Genomic DNA, 19,332 nt, shown 5'->3' with positions numbered 1-19,332 from the left:
TTGCAGTAGAGACATAGCAGAATTATAATTATTTCCAAATATAAACTAGGGTAAAGGAAAATGCCAGCATAATATACAAGAGAGTCTGATCACTACATAGATTTACAAAGGAGAGAAAATAATGGCAAAATAATCGTGAAATACATGATGATGATGATGATGAAGAAGAAACACTTAAATTGTTGCAATGCTACTGACCAACCAGACCCAGAGCCCTTTGGGCTAGGTGTTATAGAAACATACAGTAAATGACTGTCCCTGGCCTAAAGAGCTTATAATAAATAATTAGCACTCAAATAGGAAGCTGCTGGCTTGAAAGCCTAGGTTAATGAGTCCAATGCAGTTCATGATGCAAATGAATGAGAAAAGGGAGGTTAGATTCTTTTTTCAAAGAGTAGAACATCTCTTACCACACCTTTGAATGACTTCTTTGCCTAGGCATTCCAATGGGCCATGGCATCTCCTATGTCCTAACTCTTGAGCTTCTTCCCAACACAGGAAGCTTGTTCTGACAAAGTACCAGGAACTTGGCAGGTCTTGGTGCAGGAGACATCACCAGCCACTGTAACAGACAGAGTGAAACTGTGAAGGGTATGGGGAAAAAAACGCCTTCTGCTCCTCATTTGATTGTTCTGTGTATGTGTTTGCCTGGTGAGTTATCTCCCCTAGTGAACAATGAAAAGGGCAAACCTGTTTCAGAAGGTTTCCAGTTTGTACATTTCTCACTATTTAAAAGACAATTCACCTCTGTAGTTTCGGTTTGAAGGGCTAATCCTGTAAAGGATGCTGACCACTCTTACAGATTATTTTTACAATACCACTTACAAGCTTCACCCAAGCTCAAGCTCTGGAGGGCACTGTGCCTACGTCAAGAGAGTCTTCGCAGGAGGAGAACAGAGACACGCAGAGGAGAAGGCCCCACATCTGCAGAAGTATGTAGGTGCCTCACCCCCATGGCAATTATGCACCTAAAGATCCTTGACCACCTGGGCTGAAGTGACTTGCCCAACAGGTCAATGGCAGAACAAGGTCTCCTGACTCCTGGCCCAGTGCCCTATCTACTGCCACTGCCTCTCATTCCTCTTTCACTTCCATCCTTCACATGCCCAGGTACAGGTATGCACCAGGACTCCTTTCCTTCCGATGGCCCAGGCACTCAGATTAAACAGTTACTTCACCTTTTATTTAGTAATCTGTATTTACTTTTTCAAACTTTATGCATTTTGTATTACTTTGATACCTTGGTTCTCTTTAAAGCTTATTTTTGTACTTAAGGAAGCATTTACTCTCATTATAATTACTTTTTATTTATATGTATATGGCTCTCCTCATCACCAGGAATCCTAAAACACTTTAGAAATCTAAGGCCTGATGTTGTAGTCCCTAATCCAAACAAAACGTGCACTTCTTTCTGTAGGAATTCTGTTTACAGCAATACTGCGCATCGGGCCCCAAAACAAATTAAGGGCTTGATGCTGCAGATACCTCCCCAGCAATTTTTATTCCCAAAAGTAGATCCATTAGGACTACTTAATTTGAGGAAATCAGAGAGACAAGGTGGAGGAGGTAATATCTTGTATTGGAACAATTTCTGTTGGTGGAAGAGACACGCTTTTGAGCTTCACAGAGCTCTTTCTCAAGTTGAGTAAATTGCCCATTCCCGCTATGCACGTCAGGATGGAGATAATTTTTTCTACTACTGAAATGCAGCCACCTCTGGGGTGCAACACACAGCAGCTGTTTAACTGTTCACATAAGGGCAAAGGACAGAAGAGTCCCACATCCCAGTGAAACAGAGAGGAAACTGGGAAGGCCAACACTGCAGCTAAGAAGCCATCCTGTTAGGGAAAGTGCATCCCTGAAGATCACAGGTTGCAAAGTCCTTGGTTTTATGTCTCACAGGAACAACGGAATTTTAAACAATGACTGGCAGGCAGAGAGAGGGGGCGGTCTCCACGTGTTGTGTCTCGGCGATGCCTTTGTTTATAGGGTGAACTGAACTTTACACTCGATTAGCATCAGGATATGGCAGGGAATCAAATACCGCCTGGAAAGAGACTGGAGCTGTTTAGCTCTGTCTGTCCCTCCCTCCCACACACACACACACACACAAAGTCTTCTCTCGAGGCAAGAACTTTTCTCTAAACTTGCTTCCTTGTGTGCGTGTGTGAGGAAGGGAAGGTGGGAGGAGGATCCGAGAAACACAGAAGGGGCTCAGAGGGGAAGTAAAACCAGGGCTCTGGCCTCTGGGATATTTATATAATGCAATGGACCACCAGCAGCAGAATAACCAGCAGTATTTCCGATCGGATAGCAGCGACTCCTCAGCATGCATGATGGGGTCCGGAGCAGGGCACAAGGACGAGCCGGGCTCTGGGAAGAGGAGGAAGAAGCATTGCAGCCCCGTGTGGATCGCCATGGCTGTGATGTCCATCCTGGCTCTGCAGATCGCCTCTACCACGGGGCTCTTCGTATATTTCACCATGTCTATTTCCAAGGTGAGGCCAGGGCAGAAGTAGTAGCACCGAAACTCTCTCACTCTGGTTTGCAGAGGGGTGAGCGGGGGGAGGCGAGATCTTTGTGCATTTCAGCTTTTAAACCCACTTTCGGGGAGATTCCGATGAACTAGCAACAAGAGCTGCGAACTGCAAACTCCTTCGGGTGCCACCTTTGGTTTCTTTTCAGGGTGATTTTAAATTCAAAAATACGATTTTGCTTAAGAAAACTACGGGCACAGTCCAGGAGGATTTTATTTCCAGAGGTCTCCTTCTGCTCATGAATTCGTTGCAGTGGTGCAGATCATGTGAACTAGCCTCCAACCCCTTGCTACACATTGCCTTTCTCTCTCTCCCCCTTCCCCTCCCCCGTTGGACTGGATCATTGAGCTTCTGTAGGAAGCTTTGAAACTGTGACTAATCGCTTCCTTGATCAGTGCAAAACTATCATTTCAGGTGAGCAGTGCAGCTTCACTTAAAGGCTTGGGTGTCATTCTGAGAGAAACAAGCCCCCTGAAAGCTCAGGGCTGCCTTGATTGGAATGGTCTCCCTCTCCGGCCGAAGTTCTGCGCAGTTTTAGCAACGGGATCTTGTAGTCAAAGCTCCTGGTTTTGTTTGTGCATGTGGCAACCCTTTCCCCCGGTGGCTGGGCGGGCTCCCTAATTACCCCAGCCGTGATTTGAGCGATGCCAATAAAGCGACTGCAGCTTTACAAGAAACTGAAAGCGTTTCCACCTTTAGAGGAAAACGCCAGGTGTTTGAATAACGATCAAACCCGAAACTATTGTTCTCGCGCCCGGTCCCTGCGGCGCAGGTCTCTGCCTGGCTCTGAGCTGCAGTGTGCCTGATCCAACCCCGTTCAGATGGGTACTAAACGGGGAGCGAGGTGCCCCCTTTGCTGCTTTGCCTTGTGGCACACGCCAGCCCCGCTGGAACCAGGACATTTTGTACACGCAGGCACAAAATATTTTTCCCTTTTAAATATGAGATTTTGGGTTTTTTGCATCCATTACTGCCTTACCAAATTGAGGAATAGGCAAACCCCACCGAGTGAAGGGGGTGTGTGTGTGTGTCTGGACCAACACAGATCTGGAGGAATCTACCTATTTTGTAGAATGCATGGCTTTGCTGATAACAATGACTGAGGAATGACCCAGTCTTATTCCCCCTGGGCAGAGCGGGAGAGGGAGGAAAATTACCTCCTGTTAAACAACAATAGGCTAAATCAGGAAAAGATGGGGAATGGAGCTCTTTCGTTGGGCGTTTGGTGCTTGGTGATGAAGACCCCAGAAAAGCCTAGCGAGAGAGCAGAGTTTTACCAGGAAGAAAACAAAGGTTTATGGCTAAGTGACCAAGATAAGGAGTAATTCAATCTCATGCTTCTGGGTGCCAGGTTCCAGTTTATCCCAGCAGGGGCCAGGGAAGAATTTCCCCCTTCCCACAAACATCATTGCGCAATTGCCTATATATGGTGGTATTGGGGAGGGAGGGGGGTTGCCTTCTTCAGTGCATCAGGTATTGGCCACTGCTGGAGTCAGTACCCTGAGCTGGTATGTCAAGACTCAGGCTGCTGGACTCAGGGCCTAATCCATTAAAGTCAATGGAAAGATTCCTGTTGACCCAGTTAGGCTTCAGATCAGACCCTATGTGGGTCCGTGTTGTGATCTGCAATGTCAGGAGTCAGGCTACGGCACCATATGAGCCAGTGATCTGATCTGGCATTGCAAAACATGTGCTTTTTAACGAGAACTGGGTGAGGCCTTAAGAGCCAGACCCTGAACTGCCTGCGCACCCAAGACTCTCAGTGCCTTCACTGGGAGTTGGAGGGCATAAACAACGCGGCTTCAAGCAGTACGTCTGTCTCAGTGCAGGCAACACTTTAAAAACCCGTCAAAACCCGGCTTTTCTCAGATTCAGCTGCCCATCAGATGCTCGCCTGTAGAGATCCCGCTGCATGATTTAAAATGCTGAGCTGCTGCTGCTCTTCACACCCCATTAAAAAGCTCCTGGTAGCAGGAGAGCTGGAGAACCCATTGCACTTGTTCCCGCCCCATGTCTAAACCCAGTTGCCAGTAACCATTAACAGGTGGTGGAAAATCGGGTTGGAGTCGTGAGCAAACATTTAGGGCGGTTGGGTACAATTTTCAAAAGCATCCAAGTGACTAAGGAGTCTAAGTCCCATTTTCAAAAGTGATTTAGGACCAGATTGACAAATGTAGGTGCCTCAGCGGGGGAGGGGCCTAACTCCCCTTGGTTACGCGGCTTAGGCATTTTTGTGGCTTCCACTAGGCACCTGAACTCTCGGCACTCAGGAGCCCTAAGTCTCACTGAAAGTCAATGGGGCCTTCAGCTCCACTGGGAATTGTCCCAATTACCTTGGGTAAAACATTACCCCCAAATCTGGCATGTACACTTTGGGCTGCGCAAACGTTGAGCTCCTCTGCCATCAGGAGCGTCAGTACTGTTCCACAGGTTTATTTGAGTAGCATCCAGTACACCCAATCAAAAGTTGAACTCCACAGTGCTAGGAGCTGGTCCAAGCAGTTTACAATCCAAGACCCTAATCCCGCAAGCTGCCCAATACAGGAAGACCCCTCTGCCCATGCTGAGCACTGTCTACTTTACTGGCACTTCGTGCTGGCCCAGAAACCTGTCTGTGCGGGACAGCTTACAGCCTCAGGGACACGGTGTCCAAGTTACATAGAAAGGGTGAGGAGAGAGGGACACAGACACATATGTACAATGTTATAGGGAGATATACATTCGCACGGGTGGATTATTATCATAAACATAGAAAATCAGTGTTAGCTATCTCCAGCTTTCTCTCATGCTATCATTAGCTGGCAGATTTCTTCTAGGCATTGGAAGGCAATGGAGTTCAAGAGAGCTTTATTTGTGCCGGGGCTTGACAGGGCTGAGCCCCAGCACCTCTAAGCTTGGCAGTTCAGAGCCCCAGCACCTCTGGGCCTTGGCAGTTCAGAGCCCCGGCACGTCTGGCCTTGGCAGTTCAGAGCCCCGGCACCTCTGGGCCTGGCAGTTCAGAGCCCCGGCACCTCTGGGCCTGGCTGTTCAAGGCCCTGGCACATTAAGCCTTGGCAGTTCAGAGCCCCAACACTTCTGGGCCTGGCAGTTCATGGCCCCAGCATCTCTGGACTTGCTACATGAGTTATGAAAGTAAATGGCTGGAGCCCCGGTGCCGCTCTCATTACAAACTAAGGGCTGGAGTTCAGTGATGTAAAAGCAGCATTAGTGAAATCAGAATCCATCCATCTTAAACCAGGGTTGGGTTTGTTGTTTTTTTTTAGAGAAGAGTGGTGATGATCAGTGAGTATGTTGGCAGAGAAGGGGAGAATTATTATTTACTATTATTACAGGCCCCATCCTGCTAGGTGCTATACACAAACACAGCACCCAAAGAATGTCCCTGCCCCAAAGAGTTTATAATCTAAGATGAGAGACAACAGGTGGATACAAGAACCGACAGCTGGGGGTTGCCCAAGGAAAGAATGAGACAGTTCTGGCCAATATGCCCTGTGGCAGCTGCACAGAGCGGTTTTGAAATGGCGTGGGAAGGGTTTTGAACTTGCTTTGTTTCATTTTCCCAGAAGCTGGTGTCCTTTTCCTGCCCCGGGATACATGAAGTTTCCATTTCCTAGGGTTGTATGAAATGTACTAGACAGGTAGTGGGACACATGCCATGGGATAAAGATGTGTTTACAGAAAAGTGCTGAGTCTATTCAACCTTCTTCAGTAGGTTTTGGGGAATTACTCAATATTTTAGCAGTGTACAAGAGCTAGATAATTACATCCTAAGTTACTACTTATTCAGGAGTCCTTAGGGTGCATCTACACTTCAGAGACTTCCACAGAGCGATGCTGGCATAGCCCCATAGCATAGATGCAGCCTACACCAATGGGAGTTTTCCTGGCAGCGTAGAAACACCGCCTCCCCAGATGAAGTTACCAGTGTTGATGGAAACATTCTTCTTTCATCACAGCTGCATCTACTCTGGGGGTCGTGGTGGCATAACTAAATTGGTCAGGGGTGTGCCCATATTAACTTTTCACTGGAGGCCAGACCTTAGTCTGAGCCAGCTACTAGAGTCTCTCCGCTCTGAAGGAGATGTCACTGCAGTCCCCTGCCCCTGTGAGTTCACAGTGAGAAGCGAGACCCAGCAGCTAGACAAAGGGCACAGAAACAGTGAAACCCTCCCACTTCCTACAGGATTAGAGTGAGACAAACGATTCAGCCTGGGGGAAAGCCAGCAAGGACTGGGCACTGAACTGCTGCCTAGGTGGGTAACTATCCCTAGGGGCTGCCCGAAGGACTGTGCTTCCTGGGTACAGTATTTTAATTCTCCAGCTGTTTGGTTTCCCATGTGTAATGAACTGGGGAGCAGGGCAGGCCCCAGCCCAGTTTCAAACCACCCCTCAGCAGGCTCCCTGGTTGGCAGTCTGAGCAGGGAGGCCAAGGGCTGATTGTTCCTGTGACCCAGCTCCCCTCTCTCCAGTAGTGGGGGATCCCTGCAGGTCGGGGTTGAGGCAGACTGGCAGTGAAAGGGACACTTGGCCTGCTGGGTGGCCACCCCTGCCCTGCAGCTAGAGGACTCCATTCTCCAGGGCTGTGAGCCAAGTACCTCTCCCCAGCATGATTGTTTGTCTGGGCTGGTGAGTCATGCTGAGTGCGGAGACAATAACATGACACCGCAGATCTAACCAGATGGAGGGGAGGCTAGGCCTGGGTGTTTATTACAGATTGAGCCAATTTCACAATGCCTGACCTAATTCTCTGGTGGGAATAAGGCAATGGGAGAGCGGCCCATCCCATGCAACGAGCCAGGATGTACAGGCATTTCAGCCTCGGCACAGCTCTAGGCTCCAAACCGTGTTACAATCCAGCTTTTCTCCTTTATTTCCTTCGCAAGACACACTAAATCTGTGCCCTCCCCAAGCACGGGCAGCCCTCTCTGCAGCGCTGGGGGCACCTGTTCCCCAAGGACACAGTGCTGCAGGGCCTGCGATTCTGCACCGGCGGGAACATCCATTGCACACTTTGGCTAACAAGAAGGTGCAGGCTGGGATGCTGCTGGGGTTTAGAATTAGGCTGTAGGGCCTCTTGCCTCTAGGTCACTGATTCAAATTCAGCACAGCCGTGGAGTAACCACAAACATCGACCCTCTGAGGCCCATGAGAAATAACTCAGGGCCTCAGGCCAGGTCCTGCACCACAAAGTGGCACTAAACTGGCAGCCTCAGCCTTGAGCAAGGACTGAGCTGACCCTGGAGACTTTCTGGAGGGACGATGGGACTCAGGCATGCAGCGCAGGGCCAGGCTGCTACATCGAGCTCTAGAATCTCAGCATGTAGCACAGGCCTCTCAGCTTGCTAACTAAAGCTGTCTTGCCCACAGCACTGCTTGCTTGCTGCGTTACCTCTTGCTGATGGAACATGGGCCGCGTTCACTGTGGGGACCTTCACCTGCAGGGTGATCAGTCCTCAGCACTAGTTCCACGGACACTCCAAGCACAAGCACCTCACTGCGACAATGGAGTGAGGTCTCATTCGTCACAGCCATCGTCCATGTCAGCAAATCGCCACCCACCACGTCTGGTCTTAGGAGGGCAGAGCTAGCAGCAGTGTTCAGCTGGAAATGGTTCAGTTCATCTCCCGTGGGTTGATGCAGATATTTACCAGGGGCGGATTGAGGCAGGGGCTGGGGTTTGTGAAGAGAGTGGGCCCAGAAGGAGCACCCAGCTCCTACTACACTGGGCTCGGGCTGCCAAGCAGGAGGATCTGGAGTAGAAGAAAGAGCCCTGTGCAGATGAGAAAGAGAGCTCAAAGAGCCAGATCCTGCCAGGTGCTGAGCATGCTTGACTCCCAGTGATGACAGTGGATGTTGAAGGTGCTCAGCGCCTAGCAGGTTCAGGCCATAAGTGATGGGAAGCTTAGCCCCAGGAGTTTCTCCAGCAGGGAGCCAAGTCCCAGCTTGTCTTCCGAGCATGAAAGCATTTGCCACTGTTCCTACTGAGCATGGAAATAAAATGATTCCAAGACAGTGGGAAATGCTGTGGGAGAACAGTTAATTCCAGCAGCTGATCAGGCCTGTTCACAAGGGATCCCTCCAGGGCAGAGATGAGGCAGGAAGCTCGCCTTGTCATTACCTGTCCTCTACCTGTTCTGTGGATGGAAGGCTCTGGTCTCCCGGGCTGTTAAACCAGCGTCTTCACACAGCCACGGTAACATGGCCTGCAGGCAGCTTTGTCTAGCAGCATTGTGTGACTGTTGATACGCACATTTGTAACAGAGGTACATGGTTACCAACCCAGGATGAGGCATCACGGGCTGAAGGCTGGGTTTTGCTGATGGACAAGCCAGAAGCCAGGTGTCCTAGGTTTGATCGCTGGGACTTGGCTTGCAATCTGAGCAAGAGACCTGACTGAAACCCCCTGAAGAAGAGCTCCGTGTAAGCTCAAAAGCTTGTCCCTCTCACCAATAGAAGTTGGTCCAATGAAAGATATGACTTCATCCACCTTGTCTCTCTGACATCCTGGGACCAACACTGCTACAACACGCCATGAAACTGCCTCTGACAATCTCAGCTCTGCCATTAGCTTAACAGAAACACCCACTCTTTCTCCCCACCCTCTCATGTATCTAAGCCAGCAGCCCTAGGGGGTCAAAAACCCTGAATCAAATCCCCTCGCAATAACAAGAGGGGATAAAAATCAGATTTAAAAAACAATAGCTATGGGGATCTTTATCTCCAGAGCCTTTAGGTTACATGGGAGTCACGTTTTCAATGTTTTCCCCACAATGAGGAGAGCTAGAAACTTAGCAGGTGTCTCCCCTCCCCAAATGAAAGCTCAGATTCTCACGGTCACACACAGCCCTAGTAGGGCTGCCCCAGCTGGACACATACCAGGTTGCTGTGTTTGGGTCCCACCACACTAGACACATGTCCCTTCCCTTGGGCCGTCCTCCAGCACTGTCTCTCCTGGGCTTCTTTGGCACATTTCCTAGGCACAGGGTCTAGGTGTGTTACCTCTACAGAAATGAAACCATGCAACCCATCTGCTGTAGGCCCTCCGGACCAACACTGACACCCAGGGGTGTAAGCACGCTCTCTCCCTGAGCATCACCTTTATGGGACCCTGGCTTTACAGCTACCTCTTCAGGGACACAAGCAGTGACAGCAGACAGACAGGTTTCGAAAGGGTTTCTAAACACAGTCACTCTTTACTTTAACTAGCACAAAAAAATACACAGATCCAGGCAAAATAAAAAACACCCATGCACATTTCCCTGCCTCCATTTCTACACCATGCTTGAGCATTTTCTGGGCTCAGGGCAGAGCTCTTTGGGATGTCCAGGATCCTTCTGCAGCTCACAGCCTCTCCTCTGGATCATGGAGTCTCTCTCTCCTCCAAATCAGTTTCTCTTAACTTTGGCTGGTCCTGCAGTGAGTTAAACAGATCCTCCTGCTACAAAAGCACGTCCTTTCTCCTGCCTCAGCTTCTTGGGTGTTTCTGTGTCCCCTGAGTTTAGATGTCCTACTTCCAACACCTGGTGCTGCTGCTGGATAAATTCCACTACTCCAAACCCCAGCCCACTGCAGAGAAGTTGGAGAAAATCGGCTTCCCCCAGGTGCCTCATTGTTCTATCTGGGCTATATCTATTTACTAGTTGGTAGCTTTGAATGACTGTGTCTTTCAAAGACAAGGTGCGGGAGGTAATATGATTTATCGGACCAACTTCTGTTGGTGAGAGAATCAAGCTTTCAAGCTTGCACAGAGCTGAAGAAGACCTGAAGAGTTCTGTGTAAGCGCGAAAGCCTGTCTCTCTCACCAACAAAAGTTGGTCCCATAAAAGACATTACCTCACCCACCTTATGTCTCTAAGATCCAGAGACCAACATGGCTACAACAACATCTTTCAAAGACAGATTTGTGGTGCCACTCACCTCCCCTTAGCACAAGGAGCATGAGGCAGCGCACAGAAGATGACAGTCAAAAGGCTAGAGACAATTCATAAAATCAAGCTAGAATTCATAAATTGTACACAGATTCCCCAGATTGACAGATTCACGTTTTCACATGACTTCAGGAGCTGGAGGTTCAATCAAGACATCAAATATCACAAGACTAACAATAAAACTGCATGAGATAGCAACACTGCTCAGCTATCAATCGCTAATGCACCAAGCAGTGCAGGAGTCTATTCCAGGAACTGTACTTCAATAGCATTCATCATGCGTAGGTCTCCCAGTGCTTTGCTGAAGCTAGCAAGGGGTCCTGAGGCCCACACAGGGGATATGACTTGTCTGAGGTTGCACAGCAAGTCAGTGGCAGAGCTCAGGGATTGAATCCAGGTCTCATGACTCGTCCACTGGCTGGTTAATACCTGGGAATCATATTCACATCACAAGGTCTCAGCCCCTCCGGCACTGTGATCAGAGAAGCGCAGGCTTACTCTCAGTTCCTGCATCCAACCCCAGCACAGGGCTTAACTCTGGATGAGTATCAAAAAGAAGAGCAACAGTCCATGTTTACATAGGCCTGGATCACATCAGCCGAGGCCTCCCTCTGCACCCTACAGCTCAGCCATGCATGCAGTCCTTTGTACGCTCAAGAGGCCACTTCATTTAATCAATTCAACTCATCTTATTATTTTCCAGTTAAAAGCCCAGATGCAGGGGAGCTCAGAGGAGCTGAAGTGTTTGCAGCTGATCAACAGATTGCAGGAAGTCTCAGACTTGGAGGAGCTGATTGGCAACCAGTCCTGTCTCAAGCTGGCCAGCAGCATCAAATCCTATGTGACTATGGTGAGTCCACAACAAACCACACACTGGGTGGGGGGGAGGGAAGGGAAATGGGAGGTAGGCACTTGCCAAGGAAGACCCTAGAACACCACAAAGGGTGACATTCCAGCAGAAGGTCTTGGGCCAGTCCCTGTTGGTTGCTAACTCCAATCAGTTCCCTGGTCAGGAGGGACTCAGAGTTGGTACCATCTGGTGGCTGTTGGTGGCCCATGTGAAATGAGTTGGTGGGTCTCCATCTAGGATCTCATGGACGACATCACAGAAGCCACTCTATCAATGGGAACGCCTTTGTTGGCCCTCTCGGTAGAGAGGCCAGGGAATTAATTCAGCTCCCTCTTTCATTCCCACCCTTGCCTGCCCTGGCAGGGTTATCTGGTACTGCCAATGAGAGTCAGCTAAGGGTGTGGCCAAACCAGAACTGAATGAGGTTAAAGGGGATGGGCACAGATAGAAACCTTGCTCTGAACAGGGCTCTGCCATGGTTTCTGAGATGGTGCTGGACATGGTCTGTCCTTGTCTGCACTTGCCATCAAACCATGTCCAATGCCAATTCCAGTGCCAGCAATGGGTCAATTTCATAGTGCAGATGCTGCAAATGTGCCTCAGTTTCCCCATCTGTAATACGCACCTCAAGGGGAGGGGGATTCTTAGGCTCCGCTTATCAGTCTTTGAGCTCTCCAGGTGGACAGTGGAAGAGCAAAGCAGAGGGGCGGCAGCAGGGTGTGCCTGGTGCTTTACCCTGCCAGGAGGGACGTACAGTCTGATTGAGCTTGATGACATAACTAGAAGAAATGACAGATGTGGGTGGCCTGGAAGAGGCAACAGGACTTAAGGGAGCAGGGGAAAGTCTCCTGTTTACTCACTGACCTGACCTCTTGCCTTCCAGGTGACAGAGAACGTTATCCGCAGGAGCGCACTGAAGGGTGAGTTTCCGGCCCCTGGCAGGAGGGAGCAGAGCAAATGCCCTTCTGTACAGGGGGTAGAAATGGCTACATTCACTTAAATGGCTACATTTACTTTTAAATGTGGGAAGATCTCACTCATCGGGCCAGCTTGGGTCCCTGTTAAATTTGATGGAAAGGGCTCGATTTTCCAAAGCAGCCTGTGACAGAGCAGACGGCCTTTTACACATCCACCTGCCTGTGCGTGTAACGTTTGGATTTATACACACAGCCAGAGGATAGTGAAACTAGACTGGTCGGGGGGTTGGTCAGTTTCACTTCCTGGTGGGGGTGCATTGGCACAGAGCTGTGCTGGCTCACCACAAAGCAAACCAGCAGCAGCATCTCCACTGCTATCACAGCAGGATGAAAGCAGTGTTAGGGAGAGGAGAATTGGGGCTGTTGTGTTAAGTCACCAGGACGAGACCCTATTCACCCAAGAGTTCTGAAGGAACTCAAATATGAAATTGCAGAACTACTAACTGTGGTATGTAACCTACCACTTAAATCAGCTTCTGTACCAGGTGACTGGAGAATAGCTAACATGACACCAATTTTTAAAAAAAGGCACCAGAGGCAATCCTGGCAATTACAGGCCGGCAAGCCCAACTTCAGAACCAGGCAAACTGGTTGAAACTGTAGTAAAGAATAGAATTATCAGACACGTAGATGAACACAATTTGTTGGGGAAGAGTCAACATGGCTTTTGTAAAAGGAAATCATGCCTCAGCAATCTACTAGAATTCTTTGTGGGGGTCGGGTCAACAAACATGTGAACAAGGGTGATCCAGTGCGCATGGTATACTTGGACTTTCAGAAAGTGTTTGAAGGTCCCTCTCCAAAAGCTCTTAAGGAAAGTAGGAGGTAATGGGATAAGAGGGAAGGTCCTCTCCTGGATCAGTAACCAGTTAAAAGACAGGTTTCAGAGTAGCAAGGGTAGGAATAAATGGTCACTTTTCAGAATGGAGAGAGGTAAATAGGGATGTCCCCCAGGGGTCTGTACTGGACCAGTGCTGTTCAACATATTCATACATGATCTGGAAAAAGAGGTAAACAGTGAGGTGACAAAATTTGCAGATGATGCAAAATTACTCAAGATAGTTGTATACAGGCTGTGAAGAATTACCAAGAGATCTCACAAAACTGGGTGACTGGGTACAAAATGGCAGATGAAATTCAGTGTTGATAAAGTAATGCACATGGAAAACATAAATTCCAATTATACATACAAAATGATGGGGTCTAAATTAGCTGTTACCACTCAAGAAAGAGATCCTGGAGTCATTGCGGGTCGTTCTCTGAAAACATCTACTCAATGTGCAGCAGCAGTCAAAAAAGTGAACAGAATGCCAGGAACCATTACGAAAGGAATCGATAAGACAGAAAATATCATAATGTATAATATAAATCCATGGTACGCCCACACCTTGAATACTGCGTGCAGTTCTGATTGCCCCATCTCAAAAAGGATATATTAGAATTAGAAAAGGTACAGAGAGGGGCAACAAAAATGATGAGGGGGATGGAACAGCTGCCGTATGAGGAGAGATTAAAAAGCCTGGGACTTTTCAGCTTGGAAAGGAGACGTGATCGAGGTCTATAAAATCATGAGCAGTGTGGAGATAGTGAATAAGGGAGTGTTATTTACTCCTTCCCATAACACAAGAACCAGGGGTCACCCAATGAAATGAATAGGCAGTGGGTTTAAAAACAAACAAAAAGAAGAAGTACTTCACACAATGCACAGTGTGGAACTTGTTCCCAGGGGACGTTGGGAAGGCCAAAACTATACAGATACAATGATGGGGTCTAAATTAGCTGTTACCACTCAAGAAAGAGATTTTGGAGTCATTGTGGGTCGTTCTCTGAAAACATCCGCCCAATGTGCAGCTGCAGTCAAAAAAGTGAACAAAAAAAGAATAGATAAGTTCATGGAGGATAGGTCCATCAATGACTATTAGCCAAGATGACCGGGAATGTGATCCCATGCTCTGTGTCCCTAGCCTCTGTTTGCCAGAAGCTGGGAATGGGCGACAGGGGGTGGATCACTTGGTGATTGCCTGTTCTGTTCATTCCCTCTGAAGCACCTGGCATTGGCCACTGTGGGAAGACAGGACACTGGGCTAGATGGACCATTGGTCTGACCCAGTATGGCTGTTCTTATGTTCTTATAGAAACATTCTTTTTGCAAAAACCAGGGTGGGCTTGTCAAAGGTGCAGACAGAGTTTGGTGTTTAAATGCCAGGAAATTGCAAAGGAGGGTGGGTGGCCAACTCCCTGAGGCTCCATTCCAAACACCAGCCTTCATTCTTGGGTTTAAATGGCCCCGACAGCATGCCTCCCCAACACACACATGGCCAGGGCTGCATTCCTTCCTCTCCTTTAGGGCTAAGGGATCTGTGGCAGGAGGAACATGGAATCCTGAACTCAGGGCTCACAAATGCCTTTCACCTCCCTGTAAATGCCTACTAGTAAGAGCAAGTCTCACCATGCTGGCTTCACAGCACTGAGGTGCTGAGCATTGCCATGGTGTGTATGAGTGTCTGTGAGAGAGACACACACACACACACACACACACACTTTACAGCCTTTGCAGATCCTTGTTCCTTTCCTTTCACCACAGAAGCCACGAGGAGCTATTTCAACAGCTCCAGTGGGCAGCTGGCTACAAGAGCACCTGGCAAGCCCTCTGCCCACCTCACCCTCCGGCAGCAGACCCCTTCCCAGGACGGTGAGTCTGGGTTCCCAATGGGATGCCAGTGGTGCCCAGAGCCATGGGAGCCTGGGGGCAAGAGGGAGGGCACAGGAATGGGGAAGCCTTAGCCTGGTGGCTGATATTAGAAGACAGGCTTGTGGATTTTGGCAGTGAGGGAAGGGATGTAGAAAATTTTCTTGGCAACGCCACATCCGCTGTGGAGCTTCAGGTTTTGGGCAGTTCCCTCCCTCATCCCCCCACCCCCTGATCTGGGTTGGATCCTGACTTTGTTTCTGTCTCAGGCCATTGGAATTGGAAAAGGTTCACAAAAGGGCAACAAAAATGATTAGGGGTCTGGAATGGCTTCCGTATGAGGAGAGATTAATAAGACTGGGACTTTTCAGCTTGGAAAAGAGATGGCTAAGGGGAGATATGATTGAGGTCTATAAAATCATGACTGGTGTAGAGAAAGTAGAGAAGGAAGTGTTGTTTACTGCTTCTCATAACACAAGAACTAGGGGTCACCAAATGAAATTAACAGGCAGCAGGTTTAAAACAAATAAAAGGAAGTATTTCTTCACACAACGCACAGTCAACCTGTGGAACTCTTTGCCAGAGGATACTGTGAAGGCCAAGACCATAACAAGGTTCAAAAAAGAACAAGATACATTCATGGAGGACAGGTCCATCAATGGCTATTAGCCAGGATGGGCAGGGATGGTGTCCCTAGCCTCTGTTTGCCAGAAGCTGGAAATGGGCGACAGGGATGGATCACTTGATGATTACCTGTTCTGTTCATTCCCTCTGGGGCACCTGGCATTGGCCACTGGCGGAAGACAGGATACTGGGCTAGATGGACCTTTGGTCCGACCCAGTAGAGCCATTTTTATGTTCTTATGTTACGTTCAATCTCTGTTTATTATCTATACCTGATGCCCATCAGCTAGGTTGATGCCCAAGCATAGGATGCTATTTGCTCCCATTGGCCCCGCAGTGACCTCTGCCTGCGTTCTCCCCTAGGAAGCTCAGCACACTTTGGGGAGCTCTCCCAGTCCTGCCGACACCCCATCACCAGGTGGGAGGACAAGACCATGCACTCGCACCTCCAGAACATCACCTACCGGGACGGCAAGCTGCGGGTGAGCCATGCGGGCAAGTACTACATCTACTCACAGATCTACTTCCGCTACCCCAGCGAGGGCGTCACAGCCCACGTCTCGGGGCACCAGCTGGTGCAGTGCATCAACCGCGAGACCTCCTATGGGCAGCCCATCCTGCTGCTGAAGGGCGTCGGCACTAAGTGCTGGGCACCCGAGGCAGACTATGGCCTGCACGCCCTCTACCAGGGCGGCCTCTTCGAGCTCAAGGCCGGTGACGAGCTTTTCGTCTCCGTCTCGTCCCTGGCCATTGATTACGATGATACAGCGGCCAGTTACTTTGGGGCCTTCCGGCTTGAACTGTGAGGGGAAGAGGCCTGTGTTTAAACCCTCCTCCCATTGGATGATCCCATTGCAGACTGTCTTGATGTCACTGCCCTGCACGACCCAGCTACAACAAACCCGGTCGAGGCTTTGATCCCATCGCTGTTCCTGCCTTGCAAACCCACCAGTCTCAGCAGGTTACGGGTGCTGTGACGGCTGCCAGGCCTGTGGATGGTGGCCAGGACAACTGCTCCCCTTGACTTACGGGGCGATGCCCTGATTCCGTTCCCATTGGGTTTTGCCTTTGGAGGGCTGCCCCCGTAGCTGCACAACAGTCATCATCCCCTGTGGGGTGGAAGAGCCCGGGGGGCACCTCCAATGCACCCCCCCACCCCATCATGGAGTCAGAGCCATAGGAGGAGGCAGCAAACTGTGCGGAGGTCTCCAGAGAGAGCAGAACGGGGCTCCCCACCCCATCCTCAGCGTGCTGGTGCCTTCCTCAGGGGTGGGGGTAGGGAGAGGCCCTTACATGCTGTGAAACTCACCCGTCAGATCCTGGAGGGGGTAAAGCCTGGGGGGAGCAGTCAGAGGAGTCATTTCTCTCCCCCCGCACAGCCACCCCACACGTGGAAAGGACTCAGCAGTCAGCATGCTGCATTCAGCCTCCTACCCGGGGGAAGGAGCTGGGCCAGGGAACATGGGTCTGCCCTGTTAGGACTGAGCAGATTGTGTCTGATCCAGGCAGCACCAGCTTTGGAGCAGGCCATCACAAAACACATGACGACGACGACGCCTTGAGATGATGTGACACACGCATAGCCACATCATAGCGGTGTGAGGGGAATGTGCCACAGTGCATCAAATCTGCACACAGGGCTGTGCCACACCACCTTGGTGTCCCCGTAGCCAGGATGTGACAGTCCAGTGTGGGTCTGAATCCAGGTCCTTCTCCCACTAGGTCACCTGGGTCCAGGGCATCCGCCTCTGTGCAGTACAGCAAGCTGCATGTTGTCTCAACACAGAGCCAGAGGGAGGAAAAGAGACCAGGGAGTGTGCTGGCAGCAGAGGGTGCTCACCGCAGGAGGGGAATGTAGGTCAGTGGATCAGGTTCGCCTTTCTTTGCTCTTCCTGCCCCACTCCACAGGTAGGTCTGAGACAGCCTGCAGGTATTTAGAGCTGGGCCTGAGCCACGCACAGACACATTCTGCTTTCACAGAAGGTGGGATTTTAATCCAATACAACTCTGCGGGCGCCACCAGTAAATCTGTGTAAGAGGGTCTTAACTCTGTTAGCTGAAGTCGGTTTGTAGTCTACTTAAATGAAACTGGTTTGAGACCCTCTGAAACAGACTTGAGTGTCTATGGCGGTGTGTGTGTGTGTGTGTGTGTGTGTGTGTGTGGGGCACCGATGGAACTAAATTAGCTTCTAAATCAGCTTAGTTAAATGGGTGCACGAGCCATATAGACAAGCCCAAAGCAACCCTGCGAGGGCCTCTCGCACCCATCTAATTCTGCACCTCTCCTCTTCACTGACGTACGGTTTACACCACACCTGTCAGAAAGGGCTTGATGCTACCAGGATTCTGGGTTAACATCCCCTCCTCAGTGTTTGCTGCTCTGGTGATCCAGCTCGGAGCTGGCATAGCTGGTTGCTAATGGACAGGAAAGAAGAAATGCTGGTTTTAGATGCCATTCGAGGTGGGGTTGGTTTTTAAAGGGAAAGAAAAAGTTGTTAGGGCCAAGCTGTAGGTTTCGTGGAAGGGGATGGAGAGGATACAGAGCCTGTGCCGAACAAAAGCGTTTGCAGGAGACAGTTTTCAATGACTGTTTCTCCCCAGAAACACTTAACAGCTGACTTTCCCTGGCTGAAAGTGACTCAGTGGAAACAGCATCTTCTGACTTGCAGATCCACCTGCCATCTGGCTCAGTCAGAGCTTCAGAAACAAAATATGCTTCATTCCTATCAACCATGCTGAGTCACCGAATCTGAGAGTGTGCGAGCTGGATTCCTTCCTGGTTTATGCATCACTAAGACCAGTGTTGTTAACAAAGGCCTTGTCTGCGCTGGGATTTCAGCCAGCAGTAGAGCTGCAGTTATGCAAAACCTCTGGTGTAGACACAATTTACACCAGTGGGGTTTGTCTTGGGGTTTGTTGTCCCAGTACAAACGCTGCTTCAGCTGCACATCATGCCTTACACTAGGGGTCTACACTGGTACACATGCTCTGGTGGCTAAAATCCCACCATAGCCAAGGCTTAGATCTCAATTACATAGCCCATTTCTGCCCCCAATTACACCTTGAAGGCTGTGGGGTTGCACAGGTGTAACTGAATGCAGATTTTGAACCTCTAGCACTGAATCAAGGCTCACTGGCTCATCCCATGCTAGGTGTAAGATACTTGTAGATTCTGGGCAGGCAGGCTAGAGACCCAACTTCCATCTGTGTAATTACTTGTATACTGAATGCGTCCGATGAATTGAGCTGTAGCTCACGAAAGCTTATGCTCAAATAAATTGGTTAGTCTCTAAGGTGCCACAAGTACTTCTTTTCTTTTTGCGAATACAGACTAACACGGCTGCTACTCTGAAACTTGTATATTCTGTGTATCATAATAGCACCAAGACTGTTGGTAGGTACAGACAGGCTGAAATGCAGGATCATCTCCAGTGAAGGGTGTGAGTATGCGCTGCCCAGCTGGGTGGATTTTTGATGTGAGACTTCTGTGCTTGTTCAATAAAACTTGTATTCAATCACGGAGTTTGCAGCTGTTTATATGGAGCAAGGTCGCTCCACCGATCATCTATGAGTCGCTGCTGCGTGACGTCCAACCCACCAAAGCCAGTTCAGGCTCATCAGGCATTTAGAGTGGGCATTGTGCCTTTAAGGGCTGAGCTTCCCAGACTGGTCGGGCGCAGAGTCTGAGTGGGGCACTGTGGCACTCGTGTTATGCCCAGCCTGTTGG

General features: G+C 49.6%; 1 protein-coding gene across 1 annotated transcript; it reads left to right on the top strand.

The window, feature by feature from the left end:
• The first annotated feature begins 2,104 nt into the window (after positions 1-2,104).
• LOC125642958 (tumor necrosis factor ligand superfamily member 10-like) lies at positions 2,105-19,123 on the top strand. Its single transcript, XM_048864974.2, has 5 exons — positions 2,105-2,498; positions 11,169-11,315; positions 12,199-12,235; positions 14,877-14,984; positions 15,969-19,123. The coding sequence occupies exons 1-5, from the start codon at positions 2,268-2,270 to the stop codon at positions 16,409-16,411; spliced, it is 966 nt and encodes a 321-aa protein (XP_048720931.1). The 5' UTR covers positions 2,105-2,267; the 3' UTR covers positions 16,412-19,123.
• Positions 19,124-19,332: the final 209 nt, after the last annotated feature.

The sequence above is a fragment of the Caretta caretta genome, chromosome 9, assembly GCF_965140235.1.
Source record: "Caretta caretta isolate rCarCar2 chromosome 9, rCarCar1.hap1, whole genome shotgun sequence".
NCBI classification, from domain to species: Eukaryota; Metazoa; Chordata; order Testudines; family Cheloniidae; genus Caretta; species Caretta caretta.
Note: the sequence above shows the minus strand (reverse complement) of the source record. Positions and strands in the feature narration are given on the sequence as shown.

What these genes read in the sequence shown, in the direction of transcription:
- LOC125642958 (XM_048864974.2), top strand. Translation starts at nt 2,268, where the DNA reads ATGGACCACCAGCAGCAGAATAACCAGCAGTATTTCCGATCGGATAGC. An exon ending in TCACCATGTCTATTTCCAAG is followed by an intron (nt 2,499 to 11,168) that starts GTGAGGCCAGGG and finishes ATTATTTTCCAG; the next exon opens with TTAAAAGCCCAGATGCAGGG. An exon ending in TCAAATCCTATGTGACTATG is followed by an intron (nt 11,316 to 12,198) that starts GTGAGTCCACAA and finishes CTTGCCTTCCAG; the next exon opens with GTGACAGAGAACGTTATCCG.